Source organism: Epinephelus moara, chromosome 14, assembly GCF_006386435.1.
Source record: "Epinephelus moara isolate mb chromosome 14, YSFRI_EMoa_1.0, whole genome shotgun sequence".
NCBI lineage: Eukaryota > Metazoa > Chordata > Actinopteri > Perciformes > Serranidae > Epinephelus > Epinephelus moara.
The window spans coordinates 9,976,235-10,003,735 of record NC_065519.1 but is presented as its reverse complement, the minus strand read 5'-3'; the positions used below and the strand labels follow the sequence as shown (position 1 = coordinate 10,003,735).

Genomic DNA, 27,501 nt, shown 5'->3' with positions numbered 1-27,501 from the left:
GAATTAATTATGATAATTAATCATACCTAAACTAAACAGAACCTGAGAATAAATAATAGATTGTTCGTTATCGCTCATTATGCTTCTTTGCTTGAAGATTTCATCGCCATAGTGAAAGTTATCATAATGAGAAAACCCTCTCTTCACTGGCTGCCAGTGAAAGTGCAGTGGGATGGAAGCGTTTGAATAAGAGTTTGTTCAGAGAGGACGAGACGGGAACAGAGGAGGTTTTGTTCGTTGGGCAGCCCACTCTGTGGACATCCACAGCTCGTCTAGACTGGCATAAAACTTCTTTGTAGCCTGTTTGCTTGTGAACATGTGGAAATGTTTTGATCAGCATAGCCTCCTCTATGGCAGGATCTTGTTTTGGTAGAGTGGGTTTTTTAATGGATGTCAATTGCAGCTGCTAGACTGGCACATCCATCTGGACAAGTCCCTGCCCGGTCCTCTGGGAGTGATCGGAGCCTGGCTTCACCGGGCAGAGATGGCTCTGAGAGAGGACATTCCCATCCAACATGCTCATGAGGAGACAGCCAATGTTCTGCACAGAAAACTGGAGCAGCATAAGGTACTGTAACATAGTGGACCCTTGACTTTCAGTGTGCTTGGATATCAACCATGCTATTGCTGTGTCATGTATTCAAATTGTTTCATACAAGTGTTGCAAACAGGAAGGCTGAACGTTATTATATGTGATTACATTTTGCAGGAGGTGTTAAAAAACCTGGAATCGCACAGACAAACCTTCCAGCAGATCCACAGGGACAGATCAGTGAATGGGGTACCTGTCCCACCTGAACAGCTCCAAGATATGGCAGAACGGTAAGACCTTATCACATTGAATATATTGAATTAATTTTATATAAAGTTTATATAAAGTTTTTTTTCTGTGCTTGGTCCTCCATGCCTCTTTGAATGATTGTTGAGGAGCTAGCTGACAGCCGACAGGAAAACAATTGCCAACTATAATGATAATTGATCTTTAAAGTAATTTTTCATTCAAAAATGGCAGAAAATGCTGTTCTCAGTCCCTTAAATATGGAGATACTGCATTTCTCTGTTTTATACAATATTAATCTGAACATCTTTAGTTTTTGGACCAACAAAACCAGTCATTTAAAGACATCTTCTTGGACCGGGATGGACATATTTCATTATTTTCTGACATTTCATAGACCAAACGATTAAATGATTTATTTAGAAAATAATTGGCAGATTCATCTATAATGAAAATAATGAATAGCTTGAGCCCCAGACTAATGAGCTTTTGTTGAATTTGCAGGTTCAACTTTGTGTCTACATCATCACATGCTCACTTGATTAAACTGGAATTCTGGGAAATGAAGTATCGACTGATGGCATTTCTTATGTTGGCTGAGTCAAAGCTGAAGTCCTGGATAATTAAGTACGGCAGACGGGACTCTGTTGAACTCCTGCTGCAAACCTACCTTGTAAGTGGAAACTAGTGGTCTTGTTGTAGTTGCAATATTTGACTGGCTCAGTGTCTATGAAACTGTTTCATCTGTATTTTCATATTTTGTGTTTCTATTCCAGAGTTTTGTTGAAGGCCACAGGTTCTTCGAGCAGTATGAGATCATCTTCACAGGCCTAAAACAAGCTGCAGAAGTTTATGTAAAGTCTGACAGTTCAAGTAAGACTCTTTTCTGGTTTATTACCAATTTGTTTGTTATGTGTGTATACATAAATCTGCTTGGGCTCATGGTAAACAGTCTTGTTATCGATTTCATGTTACAGGGTCTAAGACCTGTAACAAAGGTAAGTCCAAATACGGCCTGACAATCTTCAAAACCTTAACTTTGCCTGTCTCCTGAGCCGTTTCTTTCCGTAATTGTGGGGCTGCGCTTTTCTTTTCTAACATACTTTAATCCCCAGAAATGAAAAATCATAATACTGCATTATGCATGACAAAGTAACCATGATTGCATTAGTTGGAATGCTATTTCAGCACGATCTTTCTATCATAACAGACGCTAGCATCAACCAAATGGCCAAATGATCATTACACATAATCAAATGCTTTTTTTATACCCGAACAGTTAAAACCCGTATTGGTTTTAATTATACTGAACTAGTTCCACATTTAACTTGCAGTTGACGAAGCAGAAGGGGTAAGTAAATTCCTCAGTGATGCCACAGCTCAGTGGAAACACCTGGCTTTGGAGGTGCGTAGTGTTCGCAGCATGCTGGAGGAGGTGATCTCTAACTGGGAGAAGTACAGCAGCACAGTGGCGTCTCTGCAGGCCTGGCTAGAGGACGGCGAGCAGATGCTTAATCAGTCAGAGAATGCCAAACGTGTAAGTGCAATCACAGATACTAGTAATTATGATTCTTGGAATATACAGCTTATATTTGAGCTGCTAAACTGTGTGAGGAATATTTCTTTAAATGGTAACAAATGTGCGTCACAGCAGCTTTGGTCTTTGTTTTCCTTTCCTCTTTCAGGATTTCTTCAGAAACCTTTCTCACTGGATGCAGCAGCACATGGACATGAACGATGCTGGGAACTTTCTCATTGAGACCTGCGATGATACAGTCTCACGAGATCTGAAGCAGCAGCTCCTCCTTCTGAACGGGAGATGGAGGGAGCTATTTGTCAAAGTCAAACATGTAAATCTCCTTTGAACAACTGTGCCCTGAAAAAAATATAATGATAGCTTCTGTTACATCAGCTTAAGTTTTCAAAATAAAAATTGATCCATTCTTTATCCTCTGTTTCATTGGCAGTATGCAAGAGCAGACGAAGTAGATAAGTTGAGACAAGACTACCAAGATGGGATCAATACACTGAAAATGTTCATGGATGCAACCAATGAGAAGATGACTGCTCCTGTCCAAGTATCTTTCCTGAACGTCAGAGCCTTTGTTCAAGATGTTGAGGTGAGCAGCTGATTTGTTCCTCCTTGTTCTGAGTTTTTATGTCTCTTCTGGATAATTAAAAATCATTGTACTCTTTATCCCAACTCACTGTAGGAAATCAAGCACAAAGTGCCAGCTATGGAAGCCGCCTGTAAGGCAGCGAGCCGCACTGCCCAGCTGTTGACCAAAGACACTCCACAGGAGGAAGTTTCACAAATGATGGCTGTGATGGCCTCGATCAAAGAGCAGCTGAGCAAGGTGTGCATGTCATTATACATTATGAAGTTATACACTGGTTTAGCTTCTCGTCTTTCCCTTTTTGAATGTGCATGTATGTGTATACCATGGATATATAAAGAGAACTGGATGCAGCGTTTTGTTCATTCCTATGGAATATGCTCAGTGAAGCATGAAGTGAAAAAAAAACGTAGACATTCTGGGAATAAAATTACCTGGATCTTCCAAATCATTGGGCCCATAGAGCAGGCGCACTAGAGACTTTCCCGGCAGAGCAACAGATTTCTGGTTTAGCCCTCTGCTTCTTTGAAATGGGGATAAAATGATTTAATCGTGTGGCTTTTCTAGGTTTTTAAAATGTTATCCAATTGAATGGCCTCAATCCTGATTGTAAATTGAGTCATTTTACAGGCATTGTAATGTTAATAAAAATTCTACTTATTTACAGACATCTCTTTTCCAGTGTAAGTATATGGGAAAAGGTCTTTTTGGGCCCAATGGCATCATGTGATGGAGGTTGTAGTTACACAGTTTGGCCACTATGTCAAATTGACAAAAAAGATAGTGCACTTTTTGGGGGCCTGGTGTATATGTGTGTGTTCATGCCCAGATGCCCAGTTTGTACTGAGGGTGCTCATAACTTATATTTTTTTCACAGTATTTATTGTTCCATCCAGATGTAATGAGGAGTCCTTACTTATTTATACCAAAAAATCTAACTTTTTTACATGTATGCAACATACTTTAGTGAGATATGGACTTAACAAAGGTGTTTTTTTTGTTTTTGTTTTTATATAAAAATGTGCAGGTCATTTTTGGTGCTGTACTCAGATTAAAATTAGCTGTATCATAACAAAATATAGGGTTGCCAAATTGCAAATTATAGGCAACAGATTGTTTTAAGAATATGTAAAACAGAGTTTATTGCTGGCATGGCAGTAAAGCCTAAAAGTATTGCTATTTTCTGTGGTTGATTTAAGATAAAAACAGCCTAAAACTCACCTGTGATTTACTTTAATCAACATGCTTTCCTGATATCAGGTAAGGGAGAGATGTTTGCCTCTGCTGAGGGAGTCCCAGTCTCTGTTACCTCCACTGGAAGAAATGGAGAAGAACATCACAGGCTTCTACCAGGCTCTGGAGAAGGCCAGTCATATCACCAGCGACTCTGATGCTGAGTCACCAGTAGACTTCAAACAGAAATGCCAGGTACTAATACATGAGTTTCAATGTGATACTACATCACTTCTGTTGAATGGCTTTTAGATGCATAGATAAATAAATTACATTGCATTTGTCGCCCATGTTTTAGACTGAAAAGCTTTTAGATATGAATAAATGAGCAAAACTCTGCTTGTCATTCAGGAGCTGGCGACCTTCACACATAGCTGTAAGAAGTGTCTGACAGCAATAGAAAGAAACCATCTGACCATCCAGAAAACAATGAGCAGCAGTAAAACCCTTCAGTACATGGACATGAGCCTTCTGCAGAAAAGAGTAGCAGACCTGCAGTCCTCCTCACAGGTACAGTAAAAATCTAAAGCCTGCTTACATATATGTTCATTCAACCCTTAGAAATTTTTTAGTATTTAAAAATGATTTGTTTGTGTGTTTAGGGCATGATCAAGGAATCTACAGAGTGGCGGAAGCATGTGGAGGCAAACAGCAGCCTCATGAAGAGGTTTGATGAGTCGCGAGTAGAGCTGGAGAAGGTTCTTAAAATGGCACAGAACTGTCTGACAGAAAGAGGCAACCCAGAGGAGCTGCTCAAGAAACACACAGTAAGAAAACTTGTGCAAGGCTCAGGACAGTTTAACTGTCATGGGTTCACATTGCCATATATTGCTGTTCATACAGTGTAACTTGTGTCACAGTCAGTCCTGGCACAACATGAATATATGCAGGATAATTTGTATGATTAAAATAGAGAATAGAATGATGCATGTAAATACAAGTCCTTTTATTGTGACACATGATGAGGTCTTGGTTGTTTTTCAGGAGTTCTTTGGTCAGCTGGATCAGCGAGTCTTAAATGCGTTCCTGAAAGCTTGTGATGAGCTGACAGACATTTTGCCAGAGCAGGAGCAGCAGTCGCTACAGGAAACAGTCAGGAAGCTGCACAAACACTGGAAGGTTAGTGCCTTAAGTAGTGTCATTTTCCAAGTGCAAGGAACCATTTTCATTATATATTTTTAATGATGTTAAAGGGAAATTAAAGGGACAGTTCACCCCTAAATCACCTGTTAAAAACGAATAATAATAGTGATAATGTATAATGCCAGTCCCAATAATTTCTTCTTTTTTTTTTTAAATGAATACAAATAAAGAAATTCGTATGACGCTTTTCAAGTTCAGCCGAAAAGTTGCTTGAAACAAACCACACACATAGCTATTAATCTGGCCTCATAATTACTTTATTTCTCATTCCCCAGGATATTCAGACAGACACCCCCTTTCACCTCCTGCACCTTAAAGTGGAGGTGGAGAGGAGCAAGCTGATGGGGCTGCTGCAGGAGTGCCAGGCGGAGGTGACCAGAGAGAACCGCCACCTGGCTGGCATGGGGAGCGAGAGGCTCATCAAGGAGCACAGGGTGAGCACAGAGTGGCTGCTCGGCTGGCTGAGTTTCATGTATTGATTAACTCAGCGTGAAATAATTCAGTGCAAATTCACTGCTGTGTAGCAGCATGGGAAGATTTTGATATACCCGATTCCAAAGAACTGAGATCCTTCCAGTGTCGAGGAAATACTCAATCAGCAGCGTTTTGTTGTCTTACTGTCACATCTGTTAATTTTTTTTACTACTGTGTGTAAAACACCAGCACACTTGATTTCTGATCGCCAGGAGTAAAATCCATGCTGACCGGTGTTCATGGTGTTCATGGTGTTCATGGTGTTCACTTCTATCACTTCACTTCACAACCAAGTAATTGTTGTTTTGTTTTTACTTCAGGCCTTCTTTAGGGAAAAGGGTCCCCAGTCCATCTGTGAGAAAAGGCTGCAGCTGATGGAGGAACTTTGTCAAAAGCTCCCTGAGGGTGACCCTGTCCATCAGACCCTGGAGACAGCGAGGAAGGACTTCTCTGAGGTCCGAGAGGAAATCGAGAACACCCATCAGAAGCTAATGCAGCACCCAGATAAATGGAAGGATTACAACGCAAGGTAAAGCAACTACTCTCATCTTAGTGGAGTCCTCTTTTAGTGCTGCCAAGAGTCCAACCTTTTGGCTGTTTTAGTGCTGTTGCAACAATAGAGGAATGTGTTGCTCATTCACTAGGCAGTGTCCTGCATTCATTACATATCCAAACTAATCATGTTTAAATTCTTTCAGTCTCTTGAGATGAGGAACGACATAGTTGAGATGCGGAGTTTATTGTGCACATGGCTGTAACAGATCACAAAATACAAAGTTTGTCAAGTGTTACTGAAAAGCAAATATTCTTTATTCTGCTTCATGTTGTCTTCTTGTCAACACACACAGCACATCAGTACGCAACACAACAGGAAATACAAAGGAGCCTAAACCAGATCATTCATAGCTCTTGAGGTTTCCACAAAGTCCTCATGTGTAATTACATCTTGAGGAGTTATCATTAGCGGTTGTAAACCCTTGTAGCTCCTTGAAGCAATAGTTCAGATTTTTTGAAGTGGGGTTGTATGAGGTACTTATCTATAATCAGTATATTACCTGCAGTAGATGGCCCGAAATTGAAAAAGTAGGCAGTAGTACCACTATGAAAAGCTTCCAAATGTACTGCTGTGGACTGGGCTGCAGCAAAATGCATTTTAGCCACCTGAAAAAAATATTATCAGTTTAAATGTAGGGTAGATTTAGAATATTTTCATTGGTTTAACTTGCTATCAGACAGCCCATTCTGATAGGGAACTGAAGCTGTTATAACCATCTGTGTGCTTTTCAAAGCCACCAGACTCCTTTGGTTAAAGGAGTAGTTTTACTTCTCAAAAGACGACAATTGCTGATCTACCGCTGCCTTGATTGGTTTGTGTTGTTGTTTGACTTGGTGATTTCCAAACTGACAATTTAAAATACCAAAATCACACAATAAGACAAACAAATTAACTGATCAAGGCAGCAGTAGACCTGCAACTCCTGTCTTCTGCGAGGTAAAATTACTGGTTTTGTCAAAGGTGTCTGGTGGCTTTGAAGAGAGCGTAGCTAACTGCCTCAGTTCCCTGTCAGAAAGGACTGTTTGACGGCAAGGTCAAGCAGTGAAAATATTCTAAATATAGCGTACATTTAAACTGATACAGACTTTTTTGGTTGCTAAAATATGTTCGCTGCTGCCCCTGTCCACAGCAGTAGATAGCTTAGCTTCCATGGCTGTGCTCCTGTCTGCATGGGGTGTGCCAAATGCTAGCTACTATAGGGGAAACACTGACTATGGATAAGTACCACAAACAACCCCATTTTAAAAGAAATTTGAACTGTCCCTTTCACCTTTGGATGTAGATTTAATAGACCTCAACAGAGAAAAATATCTCTTTAGTCTGTCGATTATTTTCAAGCACTAATATGATTTTTCTGTAATTTTTAGTTTTAAATGTTTTTTAATACATATCTGGTAGATGGGTGGGTGGGAAAATTAAATTAAATGAAAATAGCACTGAGTTTATTGGTGATTCAACATTTCTATTGTGGTTTGTAAAATACAAATAATTGTGTTTACATTTTATGGATGTTGTCCTGAATTATTGATGTTTTAATTTAAAATACATTTTAGATGTCCTTTTTGATAAGTTGTTACAGCCTGAGACTTTAGGTTAAAGATGAGTTGGTTTTATTTGATGCCTGATGAAGGTCCATGACCGAAACAACTTGTCTCTAAGAAAGTCTTTTTTTTTTTTCACAAGAAATTGCTCCTGAAATCTTTTTGAGTTTGTTGTAAAATTTCCCTGTCATGGTGTGAAACAGGTATGCTGAGCTCTCCTGCTGGCTTATATCTAAAGAGAGCCAACTGAGGCTGCTGAGAAACCGAGCCAATGACCCTAAAAAATATGGCCAGGTGAAGGCTACCATCATGGTGAGTTATCACGTACAGCACACCCGACAACCCCAGCACTCCCCTGACAGTCACCTTCTCACCTCCTCTGTGATGTGTCACTTGTGATGTGTTACTGGCTCGTCAGTGTCACTGCTGAGGATACTGTAAAAACACTCAGATGACCACATGGGCTGCATCACTCTTTTGTTGTGTGCAGGAGCTGAGGAATGACGCAGAGCTACAGGAGGGGAATCTGAGCTGGCTGAAAGCTCGTATGGCCGTACTCATTGAGATCTGTGCTGACAGCGATGCCCAGAGGCAAGGAAGTGCGCTGAGCAAGCTCTCCACTGATTTCAAGGGTCTTCTTGCTTCTCTCTTTGAGGTAGGTCAATGTTTCACTTGTTTTATTAAGGTACCAGACATCTTATCCCTCCTGGGAATCTACAGTATACTGATTATGTCCCCCTCCACTTAAAAATTAGTTTGTCTTATGTTAATGTCCCCTAAAATGTCTGACTATACTGACTTGTATCTGTGCAGTGTTTGTCATTAAAGAGGTGTTTTCACATTCCTTTACTGAAGGGAGAACTGTCTATTCACTGCCTTAAAATCTGAGCTTCAGATGCATACTTAGGGCACTATCATATAATTTATAGGTAAAATCTGTGTATGATTATGCTGAACTGGACATACAGTTCATACCCCAGCATCAGTCCTTCATGTTTGTTCTTATACTGTATTCTTGTCTGTTATATCTTCCAGGCTGAGAAGATGGTGCTGGCTATAGGGGACTGTGTGCAGTTCAGGGAAGAGGTACAAACTACTTTGGATGATCTCGTCCAGGGGCAGAAAGAGGCTCAGGCCGAGGTCACCAAAATATTGGATTGTCCAACTGTGAGAGAAGCCCAGCAGCTACTTCTCGTCCACCAGGTACTGTAGGACATTCACAAAAAATGAAATAGAAGTTATTTGAATTTGTGTTGGAGGCAGAGTTTACATATAGGGCGAACTTTAAATTAATTTCCATAGATAAACACTTGTTTCCTTCTTCCCATAGCAACTGTTGAAACGCCTAAAGATGAAGAGGAAGGACGTCCAGCAGCTGATCACCAGAGGTCAGCAGCTCCAGGCTGAGGAGGGTTTGGGAGAGACTCTGCAGCAGGACCTGCAGAGTTTAGAGAACACACTCAGCAAAATGGAGCAGAATATGGATTCACAGGAGCAAAGCCTCGAGGTGAGCAATGTTAACTAAGGCAGTGATTCAGGAAACATTTGGGACAGTGTTAGTGAATAACATTTCACAGTGGATTAAATCAGCACTGTTGCTCTGAATAATAACCTGCAGCAACAAAATTTAGAATAAAGAATGATTTTGCCACAGCCTGTCTTTGCAAAATATTAGCACAATGTCACGAACAGAGAAGGTCTTTACTTTTCCTTCTTACAAAAACTCACAGGGTGTCTTTTTTTTTGCTCCTATTAATTACTGTGAATGTAAGATGTGATCAATCACTGTCAGCCTCTGAGCTGAATCCTGACACATTTCATCTCATGATCAATTTACTTACTAAATGATGACATTAAGAATCGCCTCATTCACTAAATACATGGCCTTTGTTGTGTGATATTGTGCCTCTGTCCTTTTCTTCTGAATGTTATGTGCTTATCTGTGATGTTTTGATGCTGTTTGTTCCACTTTTTGTACATCTTGCTTGTTTCTTTTAATGTATAAAATCAACCTGCTCATGGAGTATAAATGAAAAGTGCCCTTTTGGCTAACTCAGACATACAATTACATGATTTTTTATCTCAGTCAGGCACAAGCGTGCGTGTTTGTGTGTGTGCAAGTGTTTGTATCTATTGGTCCGCAGCTAACCTTGCAAACTACAGGACCAATCAGTCTAATATTTTGTCTGCACATTTACGACAGTTTGCTTAAGCATCTGTCGTGGTTGTGTTGATTAACAGTTGTTGTTAACTTTAACTTAACTGACTGTTTTATGCCGTCATTGACTCCTCACTCCTGTTAACTGGCCGATAGGGGCGGCAAGTTTTCCAGAGATCAGCTTGTTTTTCTGCTTAAATTGGGTTTATTGTTGTTATTTCCCACTTTGTTGTGCAGGGGCCTACAGACAGAGGTAATACTGTTAAAAGTCCACTTAAGGACGACATGGATCAAAGATTTTTTGCTGGGGTTTAGTTATTAAAAATGCATTCATCCTCATAATTATATTGTATCTATATTTCTCATTGAGTGGCAGTTGGCAGGAAAACTCAATCTGCTCTGTGCAAAGTGCCATGACTCCATCAGAAATAGATGAGGCGTGTATTTCTGTGATGCTTCTGAAACATGCTGCGCTGTGTCTGCTGGAATGACAAGAATTGTTTAGAGTGGTTGCCATCAGATTGGGCGGCAACTTGGTAGAGATCGGCACTCTACTGAGAGCACTTTCCTAGTTTTTACAATATTTTTTATTAAGATCTTCAAACAGATACAAAACATAATCAAAAATGGAAGTAAATGCCTTGTAAAATGGTCATACAGTAGCTAAATAAGCTGTTGAATCAATATGAAATGAGAAGAAAACAATAAGCAGAAGTAGTGATGACATTCATGGTAGTGGGATATTCTTATTTATATTTGGACATTTTGAGACATGATTCTATATACTTTTTTTTGTATTTTCTCTTAATATATGTCGGTCTCTCTAGAGCAAGGAAGGCTGCAGTCTCCTTTAACCATAAGCTCACATAGCCTATTTGCATATTTTTCCAAAGAGAGCAGTCATTCTCCTGCCCTGAAGAAGCCTTATGTCGATCAGCATCGACTGCTTAGAATTAAATTCACTCGGTGCATGCCTAAAATGCATAGCTTTGCTTAGAGGGGAACATTGCACTATCTACTATCTGGGTTATGACAATTACATCACACTGATGTCGATTAATGTTTGTTGTTTCTTATTAATAAATGACTTCAGTCAAGGACTATATTAAAGCAAACCCTGACAGTTTTGTGAAACATTTTGTGGCCATTCGAAGAAGGAGAGTGATTCCTGTTAATGCAGTCGGCCCTGGAGATGCAGCATTTGTGGAAAATTGTCCTGAATGGAGGCTAGAGAGGTCTGATTGATGTTTTCTGCTGGAAGGACTTGCCCTCTGAGGCTCTACAGTTCCTTTAGAGGATAGTGATGCAGTGACTCAGTAATCACACTCTTGATGGTGCTTTTAAAGAATGTAGACAGGAAGGAGGAGGGGGGGAGTGTTGAAATGGAAACTTTGTCGGGCTTTTCTGTGTCAGGGAGGATTCAATATGGATCCAAGCAAAAGATTCTATAGGAAACATGCACACCAATAAACCTGATGCTTCTGACTGTGCAGCAGAACCACTGCTGCAGCACCACTGGGGCGAGGTACCTGCAGAATATTAGCTGTGCTAATATGCTGACTCATCACTGTTGCTGATAAAGCCAAACATGGCGATGTCATTTGCATACTTAATGTTGTTATGTGTCAGTGCTTTATTGTGATGGTGGTGTAGGATTACTGCCATTAGAGAGTGATTATTTTCCTGGTAATAGTGATAGTAGGAGGTCCAATTTGCTGCTAAACGATTGCCATTTGACAAACATGCCTAATTAGTCTCTTCTACCCGTTTTGGATCTGCGATACTTTGTTTTATAGGTAAAGCATCACATGAATAAAGCTGATGTGATTTGTTTTCAATAAATTTGGGGCATTGTCATCCCTAGGTTACACTGGCAGCCTGGCAGGAGTTTGACAGCCAGCAGGAGGCAGTGCATGAGTTTGTTAATAAGGCACGCTCAACGATGGAGAGAGACCTGAACTTCAGCAGCCCAGAGAGCCTGGCTGTTGAACTTGACCAGGCCAGAGTAAGTAAAGTTTGTGTCAACGCCTGCGGACAAAGTCTGTGGTTTACCCTTGACATTTTTTCTCCAGGAAGTATAGTAGCTGAATTGAGAATATGACCAATATTCTTTGCTTTGTAAACAGGTGTTGTTGAAGCAGTGTGAAGCAGAGGCATCACATATGAACACCTTGCTCAAGAGAGCAAAAGAAATCCAGCTGGGTCCAAAGAACAAGACTCTGCTTTTACAACAAGCTCGTTCCCTAAGTGAGCAGGTGGACAAAGTGGAGACCGGGCTCAAAAAAGAGTACGATGATGGATTTTATTCTTGTTGCTTTTGCTAGATAATGTTTTAGTGTTTCTAAAAACGTCATAGCTTTAGTCTAAGAAGATGCTGGATGTTGCAACACCATCAAAATGTATTTTTTCAAATTACACAGGCTTATCTGAAAGTCAATTAAGAATATTTTTTGTGATAAATTACCTGCCACAATCTCAAGGACCCAGATGTATAAATGCAATTATCTGGTACTCTGTATCTTGCATGATTGTCAAGGTTAATTTACCACTATGACTTAGCCAATTTTTATCTTGTTCTTTCAGTGTCAAAACTCTGGAGGAAATGAAAACTCAGTGGGATCAGTTTGGAGCTGGGTTTGAGACCTTTTCCTTGTGGATATCTGACAAGGAGAAGCAGCTGGATGTACTGAAATCTTCTACTCTGCCTCTTGAGCAGCAGATCAACACAGTAAAGGTACAGTAGTGTGTATTATAAAGCTACAGCTATCTTACACCATCCCCTAGTCTGACTCACAGGATGTAGACTGTGGTTATAATATATATATATATATATATATAGTCTTGCATAGTCTGACCAATCTCCACACTTTGTTTTAGTGCTATGTGTAAACGAACAACTCCAAGCTAACAACCTACACGCTAAGAAATCTTTTCAAGGCCCCATGAAACGGAAGTTGGAGCATCTTTTGTGTCTGTACTGTGACGTATTCCCAGGGCAAACAGAATATTTTAGCCATGTACAGTTAAAAGAGGGCTTTAAATAAACTCTTTCATATTTGATTTGACTGCTAAAGAGTGGCCAGGCTTTAAGTTTAGCATGATGCGGAGCTACAACAGACTATTGGCTCCACACAAACCTCAGGTTAGATCAAAAGGAGAACTAGGGAGTGATGAATGAATTAGACTTAACCACATTGTTTTGGAAATGAGAACAAAGGTTTTGCTCACAAATATCTCTTCCTATCTCTTTTTGTATTGCCCTGTTGGTTACACAATTGGTGAAGTGCGGTTTTATATGACCAGTGTGGCTAGCCATTTGCCCAAAGTCTCATTTGATTAGATTAACTTTTGTAAAAGCCTGAGCGCAGGATGAGCCATCAAACATTTGAAACCATTTTACCTTGTTTTACAGAAGGAGAAGAGTCATATATTTGACAAAAAACAAGAGATAAATGAGCAATTAACACAGGGGCACAGGATTAAAACTGGAAAAATGAAGTTTTACATTTAACCAGGACTTTAATGTTTTATGTGGCGTTTTCTTTTGCAGGAATTTGACCAGTTTAGTGCCAGGGCTTCCCTTCCCACGTGCAAATGTTCCACAAAAAAAAGTTCCCTCTAGACACTATTTTGAAAGAGCACCATCACTGCATCTGAGCTTAGTGCCGCCCAAGACAATAATGACTGGTTTAAAGAAATACAAACAAGCCAGAGCGTTTAATACCTTAATCCAGAATTATGATGGGTTCAGCCAGACCCTTCTCCAGCGCCAGATAGGTCTGGCTATGTGGGACTTATCATGCCCCAACAGTAACCTTAGCCAAGACAAGTCCGTGTTAAGGAGCCATTGGTGTTAGAATGCTACAGCGCAAGCTTTCTTTGCATGAGTGCTGACGCACTGTCTCTGTTTTAACACCTGCATCAGCCCTCTGTCTTCAACACAAATAGAGAAGAGGAACTGTTCATGAAGGCTGTGGTTGGTGTTTGACTTTGCAGTTTCAGTGCTGACTGACAACCTCTAACTGTCACGAAATACTAATTAGACACTCGTTTGCTTTTAGGATGCGATGTAGTGGTCTGTACACACTATGAGTGGCTAAGCTAAAGTGTTGTCAGCTACATTGTCGCCAAGTTGCCGGTGAAGTGTTCCTTAAACGCTCGTTGACAGAGTTGTGCTGTGTTCATACTACCGGTGACAAAGCAACAGGTCACAAACATATGACTGGTTGATGCTTTACAGCGTCATTGGAGTGCTGAAAAAAGTTGAGGCCAGTTCAACTTTGATTTGTAGCTTGTCATACCTGTCACACTGCGACAAGGCATCAGTTTATAGCTTCATGTTATTCGCTTCCATTGAAAATGGCTTGTTGCCTGTTGCTTTTTCGTTGGTACTCTCAACAGCATGACTCTTTAGTAAGTAAGCCTATATGTAAGCACTTGTGTTTTTGACAGCTCTCATTATTATTTTCCCTATTCACCATACATACACCAAGAATATGTTTTCATTTGTTTTGGTTGTGCTTGTAACGGTTGTGCTTGTGTTTGGGAAGTTCAATGGGCCAAAGTAGCCAAACCTGGATACTGTTTATTTAACTACACTGAATGCTTCCTCTTCATGTCCAACAAAACTCCACAGAGCTTCACCTCCAATTTTATTGTTTTGCACATGCAGGCTGTTGGTGCAGAGCTTCAGGAGCGAGCTGAGGTTCCTTGTAAGCTGGAGACAGATTCCCAGGCTCTAGCCCAGTTTGTATCCTCAGGGGAGGCGGCTCGCATCAAGGCCCGTCTGACCCAAATCGGCAGGTACTGGGAGGAGCTGAAGGAAAGCGTACAGCAGCTTGATGGACAGCTGGAGGAGAGCTCGTCTCACCAGCAGAAGTTTAAAATTACCCTTGGGGAGGTAAATAAGCTTGTGGATACTTAGTGTATTTTTTTTAGAATATCGCAAAAGCATACAGAATTTGATCTTGTTTCTCTCTTAGGTGCAAACATCTCTCAGTGAGCTTCATACAAAACTGCAACATCCTGTCAAATCCTGCACCTCCTCATCAGAGACCTACAAAGCTCTTCAGAGCCACATGGTATTTAGTTGTTTTTATCTTTGAAAATACTACACTTATAAAGAAACGTAAAGTAGTAAAAATAAACTGCAAAGCATAATTCAGTACCAGCCATCATCCAGCTCACAGTTAATGCTGTGTGGGTCACTGTCTTGTGTTTTTGTTGTTCCCTAGGATGTCTGTCAGCATCAGGAGAAGCTGAAGGGAACCTTGCTGTCGCTGTCAGCCGGTGCCCGCAGACTCAGTGACAGAGAGCAAGCAGAGAGGACAGTGACAGAGCTAAACAACAGCTATGACCAAAACATACAGCAAGCAAAGGACAAACAAAGCATGCTGGAAAACCTGCTTTCCCTTTGGCAAAGGTAAGAGCTATCTAACAGATTAATTTAATATATGTAGGATTTTGATATCATGTGAATAAAAGCAATGTTAATAGATAAATGGGGTCACTGGCTTATCCTGTATGGTAGATACAGTATGAAGTGGTGAAAGTGATGTAAACAGTGTAAGCTGAAAAATAAATCTGAGACACCAGTGTTTTTGTTGCTGTGTTTCAGGTATGAGAAACAGCATTCAACTTTTGTTTCCTGCTTGGAAAGAAGTGAATCTGCATCTAAACCGGAGAGTCATTATCTGTCAGCTGACAAGGTCAAGCTCCACACAGAGCTACAAGATTTACAGGTACAATACATATGCACATAAGCAAGCGTTAACCTTAAACTAATTTGCAAATGAATAAATAGATGAATAAATGGTTAAAAATAAATGGTCCTTGGTAAGGATCTGTTTTTTGTTTTTTGTTTTTTTTAAAGAAATGTATCTTTCTCTTGCAGGCCTTGCACTCTGAAGTCCAGTCTCTCCAGCCCGCTCACGCTGAATTAGTTTCTTTGGGGAAATCTTTGTGTCCGACTGCACCAGAAGACAGAGTGAAGCAGCTGAATGATGAGCTGGAGACCCTGCAGAGGAGACTGCATGTTCAAAATGAAGTCCTCCCTCAAAGGTAAGATGATCAAACACAAAACCTTTACTCTATTTTTTATTCAGGTCACACATACACATGCTGTTCCAAGGACCCGTCTAATGAAACAGGCCCAGCATAGTCAGTCTATTGTTATTTACAACTGTTTCACAAACCTAGATATTGGTGGAAGTCCTAAAGCTGGTTATCACACGAGTGTTTACACATGAAGGAGATGACAACAACTTAATTTGTCATACATCATTGTATTAAGAGCTGCAAATTGGATATAATATAGAAATATTTATCCCATGTGGAGTTTGTCCTGCAGCTGCAAAATGTAACATGACTCCACAATGTAAATGTATATAGAATACAAGTAGATTTTAGAGTATGTCAGTACCCTGACTCACACAAATGTATTCAGTATGTACGACACACCACAGATTAATGATACACAGTTAAATATAGTGTATCAGTGAGGGAACATAATGTGTGTGAATTTTTTTTTTTTAAATGTGTGTGGCTAACTTCATCCTACATGTAATAAAACAATATTGTACAAAAGCTAGTTAAAGCAAGTCTTGTCTGCACTGATTTGACTCACTGTACTGCCATTTGTTCCCCAGAATCAAAGAGCTTCAGAGCCACCTCTCACTGGTGGAGCAGTTTGACCAGGCCCTGCTCAAATTCTCCCAGTGGAGTGAGACCATGCTCTCCAGTCTGCACTCAGCCTCTCAAGTCAACATCAGCAACCTGCAGTCTGCCACTGCAAAAGTAAAGGTAAGAACCACACAGTCATTGTTCTTTCGTTCATGCATGCAGGGTGCTGCTCCTTTCAGAAGCCACTGAGTCATTTGGTCAATGAATAGCATCTTGCTTAAGAGTGTAACTGATCCTCTATCAATTACCTTTTACAGGAGACCCAGGTGGCCTTACAGAAGCAGTCCAGTGTGAAACAGAGCTTGGAGCAGCAGACCGAGAAGCTCTGTCAGTTCTGTGAGCCTAGTGATGCCCAGCTCCTCCGCAGCAAAGCAGACGGCTGTCTGCAGCCTTATGTGGAGGCCCAGAACATAGCTGAGCTCCAGTTAGAGTGCCTTGAAAGGCTTGAGGCTTTCCTGCAGACCCACGGTGTGGCAGCAGGGGTGTTGCGGGGTCTGAAGCAGACTGTGGAGAGTGCTGGGAGCTGGGACCGTGGAAGAGTAGAGGAGCTGCAGCAAGAGCTGGCCACTATTGTCCCAGACATAAGCCAGCTCGAGACTCTAGCCGTCAATCTGGACAGCAGCCTCTGCAAAGGCCATCTCCACATTGGTGCTGATGAGGGCTCTCGTAAGTCATGCCGCATGCTGGCTGATTCACTCAGTGCTGAGCTGGATGCAGTGAGGAACTTGCTAGGTACGAAGCAGAGTGAAGCAGAGGCTCTTGGGGCCCTGTGGACCTCATTTAGACAGCGTAAAGAGCAACTGCTCAAAGCTGTGGAGGACATTGAAGAAAAAGCTGACCACCAGAGCTTCAAAGAGCCCAGCCTGCACGCACTACAGCAGAGGTAAGGTGGTATCAGATAAATATTTCTATTCATTTTGTGCTAGTACTATGGGAGAATGTTCAACAGCAACATTTTATCCCTCTGTGTGTCAGGCTACGGTTCTTTAATCAGCTGGAGGATGAGCTACAGTCACACCAGCATGAGGAGCAGTGGCTGAGGGACAAGGGCAACCAGCTGGCCCAGAGAGATGCAGAGCTGGCCGGGGAGGTGCTGAGGGAAATCAGTCTGCTGGAGACCACATGGGAGGACACCAAGAAGCTCATCACAGAGAGGTACGGATAGAAAGGAAGAGGCTTTTTCCACGCTACTGAGTCAGGAAATACTGCATTATCAAAAAATGCGTGGTAAAAGCTAAAGACAAGACTTAAAACAAAAGCCAGTAATCAATACTGAGATGAAATACTGATGAAAAAACATCTTGCTGCGAGAAAGAGTCAGTGAGTAGGCCTTTTCTTTTTGCAGATGTAATTGTAAAAAGATGTTATGAAACACACTGGCAGAAAAACATTGTTACACTCACTCCTGTTTCGATTGTTTCAAGTTTGTTGCACTGGTGACCACACGGTAAAATTATTATGTATTGATTTCTAACACTCCAAGAGTTTGTTTTATTATATTTGTATTTTTTCATATTCATTTTCTTTTTTTATGCAGTTTATTCTGTGTTTACTGCATGTTATGTTTACAGTGCACGTGCATATGATCTCTTTTGACAGACAGGAGCAGTGCAATGTCCTCGTTGAGCTGATGAGAGAATACCAAACCCTGAAAACCTCCATCAGCAGCATTATTGAGAGCACCGAACCTCTGGTTGACATCAGCGCTGTTTTAAAGGACCATGAGGAAACCAGGAGGTCACTCACCAAGGTCAGGTCAAATTATTATTTGATCTTTTTTTTTTTTTTTTGGAATTAAACTGCTCATTATACACATTTAGACAAAAAGAAATTCTTGGTTTTGTCTTTATAATAAGTCATCAGAATGCTTAGAAGATTTGCTGTCTTTACTCCATTTATAGCACGAGGCAGTGAAGATAGAGATGGCGAGCAAGCAGCATGAACTGGACCAGTTTTCCAGTAAAGGAAAACAACTGGTCATTGAACTGAAGAAGATCCCTGAGTGTAACGCTCAAATGATGAAAAAGGATATGGAGACACTTGTTGACCAGTGGCTGGATGTAAGTCGACTTAATGGGTTGCTACAACTTGATATGTCATTGATATGCTTTTAATAGTTTTTGGACAAAAACTGAGTGTTTATGGCACAGAGGAGTGAGCTATATTATGCTTTGGCTACACAGGCAATATTTCATAGGATTCATTTATTGCTGGTTTTGTTTTTTATGGGATTTGTTGCATTAGCAGTGCAATATAATATATAACATTTTAGCTCAGTGTCAGACACACTACAGAGAGTAAATATTTGTCACTTGTGATTTAATCCACCTCTCAGGTGTCTGAGAAGATAGACGAGAACATTGATCGGCTGAACCAGAGTTTGACACTGTGGGAGGATGTGCGTAAAATCAGCGAGGACACTGAGAGCTGGACGAGCAGCTGTGTGATTGAACTGAACGAGAGCCTGAACAACCTCAATGACAGTCAGAAGGTGTCGGCACGGCTCTCCACATTACAGGTGAGAGTTCTGATGTCATGTATTTGGTTTACCGCCTTTGCTTTATTGTGGGTTTCAGCATAGGACAGTGTTTACCAAAAAAATCACTATACAGTAGGTACCATGGCCCTGTCTGGTAATCAAAGACACAGCTAGTGCACTCAAACTGCTTGACATAACTCTTAGCTTTCTGCTTTAAATAACAAAAGTGCTTGAAAACATACTCACACTATGCAGCCATCTCAGAGGGTGTGTAATACATGCTTTTGTAATCTTAATCATCCACAGGGGGAGATGTGCGAAAAGGAGCAGAAACTTGAAACCCTGCAGAGCAAAGTATCAGAACTGAAGAAGTGCACTCAGTGTCAAGAGACCCCTGCTAAATTACAGGTACTAAAGATGATTATAATTGTTTTTTTTCCTGAATAGTTAATACTGTGATTCACAAGTGACACTTCATTAGCACAGACATCAACTCTGACCCTGCAGAAGAAGTAGGTCCTCCTCTCCATATATATGTGCATCACCCATAATTTGTATTCTGCATGCATCAGGTGCTGGAGAATGACCTTCGTAAAAAGATCAGCACTGTTCAGAAGCTCCACGAGCAGGCCAGGGGAAACCTCATGGATTTCACTTCCCAAAGGAAACAGCTGGAAGACTACATCTCACAGATGTCTGCATGGCTGAAAAGTATGGAGGATTCCCTTGTTTCTTCTCCCACTGGATCAGATCCTGAGGACATCTGCAGAGTGAAGGTACATCCTAAATAACAATGACATAGAGCGCTGCAGGAATGAGTCCTAAATCCTGGAAATGAGTCAGCATTTTTCCACCCCTGGTTCCCTCGTTTAAAAGTCAGTGGGTTTTTTTCGGTTGGATGCCTGAAATAATGTCTGTGGTTAACACAAGCTAAAGCAGCTTTTATGTTTTGTTCTACAACATAAAATACATCAGTAAATATTGCACTTTTGGATTTTGGAGCTTTAAGGTGTCTTAAAAAAGTTGTTAACAAGTGGCTAGATGAAACTACAGAACTTCATCTTGCCCAACATGGCTTTACAGTCTCGTTGCGTGGTGACATTGAAGTCATGTGACCATAGTGTAGTTGATTTATAGCTAATATATATATATATATACTACTATATATATATATATATATATATATATATATATAACATTAGCTTTTTACTTCTGATGATTGCCTCTCCACTTCAAAAATCATAAAAGTGGTGTTCATTTGTGAAGATTATCTTGCTGAACAAAACGTGCAAGTGTCATAAACTTAAGTGTGCCAAACAGCTTATTTTCCGCAATAATCCAAAATCCAATGGAAAAATCCTGTAGGCTTTTTGACGATGAAACCAGGGCGATGCTAACTTACCTGTTTGTGCCTGCAGCACTCTACTGTTGGTGAAACAGATAGACAACCCCTCTTCCCTTGCACAGAACACGAGACTAATGAACTAAACCGTATTTTTAACCATGTTTTAAAGGATCTTCAGAAAGAGCTGCAAAATCAGCAGGGGAGCATCGATTCCACGAGGGAGAGCCTCAACACCCTGTGTAGAAAATATCCCTCAGAGGAGCTGGCTGGTTTGGGTTCAGCTCTCACAGACCTCATCAAGACTTATGAGTCTGTGAACCAGCTTTCTGCCAGGACGCTGGCGTCACTGCAGAACTGTCTTCAGCAGCAGTTCAATGGTGAGAATCTGAAAAATATCTGTATAACGTGTAGTTTTACTCAGTGGTCATTTAATGCAGTAGCTTACAAGGTTCTTATGTGTTCTTATGTACAATACATCGAACTATTGCACTACATCCTGTTTCTCTAAGCAGATCCTTTCTGTAGACTCCTATTAATTTCTAGGAGTGGGGGAAAAAATGAATTCTCAGATGCACTGCGATTCTCTCTTGACGGATTATGGCTCGATGCAGAAAAGTGAATTATTAGAAAATAAAAACCCTATTCTCAACGTTATGATCACTGGGAAGCATTTTGCAAACGTAACAAATTTATATGATGGACAACGTGGACATCACTGCATGGTATTGACATTCCCTACATTTCCGGTCCACATATCTCTTCCAGTTGTTGCCGTTATTGTATTAATAAAAAGTAATGGAAGTAAAATAATCTGTTTATTTTAATTATGGATCATCACAAATACACTATGTTTTAAAGTAGCAAGTAGTCACACAGTGAGGAAAAAAAGTAGGAATAGAAATCAAAAATTTTGATGCATCAAGATTCATCAATAATCCTTTTATAAATGCATCGTAGCTGTTTGAATCAGAATTTAATCAAATGTGAGGTGCCAAGAGATTCCCACCCCTATTAATTTCTTGCTTTTTGATGAGAAGCCTCATATAGTGACCACTGAGTGTAAAATTATTTCTGCTTTAGCAAGGAAAAACTGATCTGAAACTTTAATCTACACCAGATACATGAATTCTCTTTCTTCCCTTGCCTTCTCAGATCTGGTTCAGGAGTTCCATCGTTGGCTCTCAGAACAGAGGGAGATAGTGAAAGAGTGCTCTGACAGATCTGGAGACACTCAGATTGTGGAACGCAAACTGCAGAAACTGAAGGTAAAACTGATGCTACACTGAAATAGCTTGAGTCACTAAATCATCGTCTTTGATTGGGATGAGAGTAGAATTTGGGATGTGCTCTTATCTACAACTGGTGAAATGAAAGAGTCTTGATTCAACAACATTCTACGTGCTAGGAGTTACAAATTCAAAGCTAAATGTGATGTGGGTTATCTGTCAGGGCGCCATGGACCGTGTAGAAGAGGGAGAGGTACGTCTTACTCAGGTCTGTGAGGAAGGAGAGAAGCTCCTACTCCATCTTCCCAAAGCCAGCGCTGGGCAAGTCCAGCAGCACCTTTCCTCCATCCAGCAGGACTGGGACAGCTTTGTGGAGCAGTGCAGGCAGAACCAGCAGATTCTGGAAGACAGTGCATCGCTCATGAAGGGGTAAAAGACTCACACAAACCACTTCTGTAATGCACTGTGTTGCCAGGCAGCTATTTAACATTGCTTTGTAAATTCCTGGTAGGTTTGAGGGTCGTCTCAAGAAGCTCAGGTGGTGGCTGGAGCACATGGAAAAGAGGATGACCACAGATCTGCTCGAAGCCAAGCAGCGTGGTCCGGAGAAGGCTGTGCTCGAGCAAGTGGAGGAATATCTGCAGGAAGTGCTCAAAGAAAGGTACGGAATCTGTTTCAAGTCTGTGTATTTATCAAGAAAAGAAAATGGATGTTAAATGTTTTTTTTCCTTCTTCGCAGGGATTCATTTGAACGCCTATGTCAGGAGGGCCAGGCTCTAAATGAAGGCGGGAGAGGCGATGGTAGTGAGACGAGAGTGTCCGCTCAGCTGCAGTCACAGCACCAGGCCTTACTGAGACGTGTGAGAGAAAGGCTGCGCAGCTGCCAGCTCACATTACAGGAGCAACAGGCCTTTGAAGAGACACTGCAGACTACCTGGATGTGGCTTAACGGGGTCCAGGAGCGCCTGGCATCACTCAACAGCACAGTTGGCAATAAAGAGACTCTGGAGAAAAGACTAGGTCTTGTACAGGTCAGTGCATATTGCATTCTAAAAACAATGTTCTTTGAATTTGTGATGTTTTCTGGACACATTTAGAAACACAGAGATGATCTTGATGATCCTGTCCGCACCTCTTTCTTGCTCTTCGTTTGCTATGCATGCAGGATATCCTGCTAATGAAGGGTGAAGGTGAGGTGAAGCTCAACATGACCGTAGGAAAAGGAGAACAGGTCCTGAAGCACAACAGAATGGAGGGACAGGAGGCCATTTGCTCACAGTTACAGAACCTGAAGGATGCCTGGGCCAACATGTTGATGACCTCCATGAGTTGCCACAGGTAGGAAATATGTTTTCAGAGCACTGGTAACACCCACTGACGCCATAGTTCATAATCACAGGTAAACGTTTTTCATTTCTTATAAATGTTATTATTGTTTACAGTCGTCTGGAGTGGACGGTGGCCCAGTGGACCAGCTTTCAGGAGAGTAAGAGCCAGCTACAGCAGTGGATGGAGTCAGTGGAGCAGGAGGTGGGGATGACTCTGCCTCAGCAGCCAGGCCTCAAGGAGAAGTCCGCTTTGCTGGAGCGCTTCAGGGCCATCCAAGCTGATGTGGACGCTCATGCGACAGCACTGTCACGCCTGACAGATAAAGCTGTGGAGATGCACGAAAAAACTGGCGACCAGACGTTTGGACCGGAGTCGAGGGCAGAGCTCAATGCACACTTCGCTGATATCTCAGCTGTTGTCAAGGTGATCTAAATACAGGCACAGATTTTTGTTGTAAGGTGGTCTGGGTAGCCACATTGTTGCCCAAACTGAGAGACTGGTTATATTAGGAGATATGAGACAAAATATTAACATATTAAATTGACTATAACTGTGAGTGAACATGCAAACTTTAAAGGTTGCAAACTCCCATCCCACAAACCCTCAAAAAAATATAATAAAATGTTTGCAAAAACTCACAGTCATATTTAGCCAGTATTTGATAGTTGGTGCTCACATTGTCTTTTCCTTCCACACAGGGTAAAGTACAGTCCATGCAGAGCATTGTGTCTGAGCATGAGCAGTATCTTGATGCTGTGAGAGACTTCAATGACTGGCTGATTTCAGCAAAAGAGGAGCTCCAGCGCTGGTCCGACCTGTCAGGAGACTCAGTCTCCATTAAAAGGAAGCTTTCCAAGGTGCAGGTAAGGAACCTTAAAATGTTATAGTTCAGGCTCCTGGTTACATCTAGCTGAGAGATGTTCATCCTCCAAAGAGGATCATATTTGCTCCAGGATCTTCTCTCAGTCGCTTGTTGCCGGAATACCTCCACGAGGAGGCACCTGGGAGGCATCTTACCAGTTGTTAAAACCAGTTCAGCTGGCTCCTCCTCCTCCATTGTAATAAATTTTAAACCCAACCACCCAATCATTTCTGCCATATGTGGCAACATTTTCTATCTTTTGGTCACAATCGAGAGTTCTTAACCCTAATTAGTTAAGTATGATTCGGCTTTTTTGTGTACGATAAGATAGAAATGAATTTATTCAGAGTGAAAGTGCTGCACTGCAGTTGCAATAATAAAAAGTTGAAAGAGTGCAGATACTAATATCTAATAGCCTAAAATAATATAACAGTGGGTGAGGAATATAAAACTAGATAATCCTAAAGTGCAAATAAGATGCAATCCAATGTATACAAAATAAACAATGACAAAGACAGGTTACTATGTGTGTATTTTCTTTGTGACTGTCAGTTATGAGCTTTGCCGTTTCAGGGGGTTTGATTAGAGAAACAGCAAACAAGAAAACAGTTTTGAAATGGCTGGTTCCATGGGTGCACAAACTTAATAACTAATATGTTTTTATTGGACGGATGACAATTGTGATTCTTTTTGCTTTTTCCAGGAGTTGCTTGATTCTAAGCAGCGAGGCAGAGAGAGGCTAAACCGGGTTCAAAGATGTGGGGCAGTGTCAAGAGATCACACCGGCTCAGGGGGCTATGAGGCTATGGAGCGAGAGGAAGCAGCCCTCTTGTCTTCATGGGACCAGTGGGAACGTGGAGCACTGCAGACACGAGCCAGTCTGGAGACTGCTCTCTCCCAGATAGCCAGCTCTGAACAGGAGTTCAGCAGCCTGTCAGTACAGCTGGAGCAGGACCTGCACGACTTCAACCGCCAGCTCAAGGACTGGCGCCTGCGGTTGGTTCATGCAGAGAGAAATAATGAAGGAGAGGAGGCTGTTAAAGGCTGGCAGATAGCAAAGGTAGGTCTCGACTTATTTTTATGATAAAATAATAACAATAATATGCCTCCATTAGTTGGAAACAAGCAATGGTTGCAGTAGATGACTGATGTGTGTGAAATCCTAATGTTAATGAATTGTTGTGGTTGGTTATTTGTTTTCCACACAGGACACTTTAGAGGAGCTTGTCAAAGCTGAGCCCGTGTCTGATAGTCTGAAGACTCATCTCAATGATCTGTGTCGATTCTCCAGAGACATGGGCACACAGTCTGAGAGAGTGTCTGCTCTCATTAAGGAATACAACAGGTGAGAAAGGTGTAAATATGAAGCACAATAGTGGGAAAACTATAGCCACATTACATACAACCATGGGTATTATGTTTTTTTTCCATAGAATTACACAGGATCTGTTGTAGAACTGTACACCAGGAGTGACCAGAATTAATTAGTAATTGATTTACAATGATACATGCTGAATGTCGAAACATCTTTTTCTTCTGCCTGACTTGTTTCTAGCCTGAGCCTCCAAGCGTCAAGGGAGTGCCAGAGCAAAGAGAAGCTGCTGGAACAAGGTTTCCGCTCAGTCTTCAGAGAGTTCCAGCAATGGCTGGTCAATGCCAAGATCAACACGGCCAAGTGCTTTGACGTGCCTCAAAATCTCAACGAGGCTTCATCTAGCCTGCAGAAGATTCAGGTACAGCACTCAAAGTCAAATGTCATGGAACATTACCATTGAGGGTACCAACACAGTGTGCTTTTAATTTGTCAGTGTGTTTAAATACAGAATATAACTGTGACTAACTGTGGCTGTGGCTTACAAAATGGAGCCTTGTGGTATTCAGAAAGGCACAGAAGTAACTCACTGTCACGTTTCATAGACCCTCCAGTCATGTTTGTGTATCTCTCACAGTCAGCAGTCCATATAAACATTTCCTGCTCATTCAGTCTAAATACAACAACGCTGAGCTCTGCATCCTCACCGCTACACTGCTGTCTGCTATCAGATATTTGACTCTCGCCGCTTCAGTCATGCGTGAATTCTGAATGTTTTTAAATTATGGTTATGTTTGATAAATGTGTATCTCAGGTTCTGTCAGAGGGGTGTTGTGAGCTCAGGAACAGCTTGCCAAAGATGATTTGTCCAATACTGCCAAACTAAAATGCATGTTGTTGCAGTAAATTGTTAAAACATTGGTGTGTGTGTCCTGACTGAACTGAAAGATCACTACTTGCTTGAGTTATCATCTCATCTCTTCTTCTCTCCTCAGGAGTTTCTAGGTGACAGAGATCAGGGTCAGTCAAAGCTGAATGCTGTGGTTGTGAACGGTGAGCTCGTGTGCAGCACGGCAGCTAAAGACAAAGTTGATGCAGTTCGGGCTAAGCTGAACACTGCCAGAGAGGACTGGAAAAACATGATGACCAGCCTGCACAACAGAGAGACAAGTCTACAAGTAAGCACCTACTAAATGTCCCATCTCACCAATCGGAGGCCGTTATACAAATACAGTATTAATCATTAATCAATTAAGGGGATGATTTTGGGCTATTTTGCATCCATAACATGTCTTCTTTCAGACCAGTGGAAAGAAAACATTCAAAATACAAATCTAGGTGTATTTTTAGTTGAGATTTCTGTTGTAGAAATGTATGCAATGTAGTGTTNGGCGTTTGTGTGCATAATTGAGTAAAATAAATTAACTAAATTAATGAATTGAATCAGTTTCAAAGTACCGGTATTTTCCGAATGCAGTATAGTACCGTTTGGAATACTCTAGTACCGCGGTACTATTTTAGTACCGGTATACCGTGCAACACTAATGCAAAGGTTCATATTTATTCAGAAAATGCCTCGTGTGTATTTAAACATAACATTTCTGAAATCTTGTAATACAATAATAGTTAATTTAAGCACTCAACTGGAAATATTTCATGGTGATACTTTTAATATTTACCCTATTCACTTGTAGTATCTTTTTGGTCTAAAAATGTATGGGATTTTATACATACAATGCATATATTTAAAGGCCATTTCTTAAGATTTGTTTTTTTTGTCATCCTCTAGAACAGAAATATCCACTTCAGTAGCACTTAAACCAAACTTTCCAGTTTAATTCCTATTTATATTCTGAAGGTTTTCACGGAGAGGTTTGTTCATATGTCCTCAGGAGCCTGATTAAAGTAACATTTTATTCATATAACATGGTGAAAATTGATTGTTTTAATGGCTGTTGACAGTATTTCCTGATTTATGGGATAATGAAAAGAGATATCCAGAATTCCCGCTGTAAAAACCCTTGACTCTAATATGTTAACAAAATGAAACAATTTTGAACCTTGCTTCATCCAATGTTTAGATCTCTCTTGTGGAATTTTATGCAAATTAAAACATTATTTGATTAGATAATGCCTCATTTACATATTTGAACATTAAGTTAAGAAAACTTGAAATACAAAACAATAATTGTCTTAATGTAAGTAATGAGTCGTGGTGATATCTATTAGCTAGAAGTTTTACCCCACTCATCTGTTGTGTCTCCCCG

At 41.0% G+C, this 27,501-nt stretch overlaps 1 protein-coding gene across 13 annotated transcripts in view; it reads left to right on the top strand.

Annotated features, from left to right (window-relative positions):
- Nucleotides 1-27,501, top strand: part of syne1b (spectrin repeat containing, nuclear envelope 1b) — a 100,782-nt gene that overhangs the window by 25,924 nt on the left and 47,357 nt on the right. For 10 of the 13 annotated variants that reach the window (XM_050061159.1, XM_050061162.1, XM_050061160.1 and 7 more), the window contains 47 exons: nt 404-568; nt 710-822; nt 1,283-1,451; nt 1,555-1,651; nt 1,756-1,776; nt 2,113-2,315; nt 2,464-2,628; nt 2,746-2,898; nt 2,992-3,135; nt 4,156-4,323; nt 4,480-4,638; nt 4,731-4,895; nt 5,113-5,247; nt 5,547-5,705; nt 6,066-6,274; nt 8,046-8,154; nt 8,333-8,497; nt 8,878-9,045; nt 9,173-9,349; nt 11,865-12,005; nt 12,127-12,287; nt 12,584-12,734; nt 14,673-14,900; nt 14,983-15,081; nt 15,235-15,422; nt 15,618-15,741; nt 15,894-16,060; nt 16,648-16,801; nt 16,939-17,564; nt 17,657-17,836; nt 18,281-18,431; nt 18,583-18,741; nt 19,017-19,199; nt 19,467-19,568; nt 19,733-19,936; nt 20,675-20,882; nt 21,658-21,770; nt 21,955-22,160; nt 22,243-22,392; nt 22,471-22,762; nt 22,897-23,069; nt 23,174-23,483; nt 23,759-23,923; nt 24,626-24,982; nt 25,131-25,267; nt 25,478-25,655; nt 26,230-26,412. In XM_050061159.1, the coding sequence (XP_049917116.1) occupies nt 404-568; nt 710-822; nt 1,283-1,451; nt 1,555-1,651; nt 1,756-1,776; nt 2,113-2,315; nt 2,464-2,628; nt 2,746-2,898; nt 2,992-3,135; nt 4,156-4,323; nt 4,480-4,638; nt 4,731-4,895; nt 5,113-5,247; nt 5,547-5,705; nt 6,066-6,274; nt 8,046-8,154; nt 8,333-8,497; nt 8,878-9,045; nt 9,173-9,349; nt 11,865-12,005; nt 12,127-12,287; nt 12,584-12,734; nt 14,673-14,900; nt 14,983-15,081; nt 15,235-15,422; nt 15,618-15,741; nt 15,894-16,060; nt 16,648-16,801; nt 16,939-17,564; nt 17,657-17,836; nt 18,281-18,431; nt 18,583-18,741; nt 19,017-19,199; nt 19,467-19,568; nt 19,733-19,936; nt 20,675-20,882; nt 21,658-21,770; nt 21,955-22,160; nt 22,243-22,392; nt 22,471-22,762; nt 22,897-23,069; nt 23,174-23,483; nt 23,759-23,923; nt 24,626-24,982; nt 25,131-25,267; nt 25,478-25,655; nt 26,230-26,412 (8,334 nt within the window). The remainder of the gene's footprint in view (nt 1-403; nt 569-709; nt 823-1,282; nt 1,452-1,554; nt 1,652-1,755; nt 1,777-2,112; nt 2,316-2,463; nt 2,629-2,745; nt 2,899-2,991; nt 3,136-4,155; nt 4,324-4,479; nt 4,639-4,730; nt 4,896-5,112; nt 5,248-5,546; nt 5,706-6,065; nt 6,275-8,045; nt 8,155-8,332; nt 8,498-8,877; nt 9,046-9,172; nt 9,350-11,864; nt 12,006-12,126; nt 12,288-12,583; nt 12,735-14,672; nt 14,901-14,982; nt 15,082-15,234; nt 15,423-15,617; nt 15,742-15,893; nt 16,061-16,647; nt 16,802-16,938; nt 17,565-17,656; nt 17,837-18,280; nt 18,432-18,582; nt 18,742-19,016; nt 19,200-19,466; nt 19,569-19,732; nt 19,937-20,674; nt 20,883-21,657; nt 21,771-21,954; nt 22,161-22,242; nt 22,393-22,470; nt 22,763-22,896; nt 23,070-23,173; nt 23,484-23,758; nt 23,924-24,625; nt 24,983-25,130; nt 25,268-25,477; nt 25,656-26,229; nt 26,413-27,501) is intronic. The other 3 variants (XM_050061164.1, XM_050061169.1, XM_050061161.1) reach the window with 1 other exon arrangement.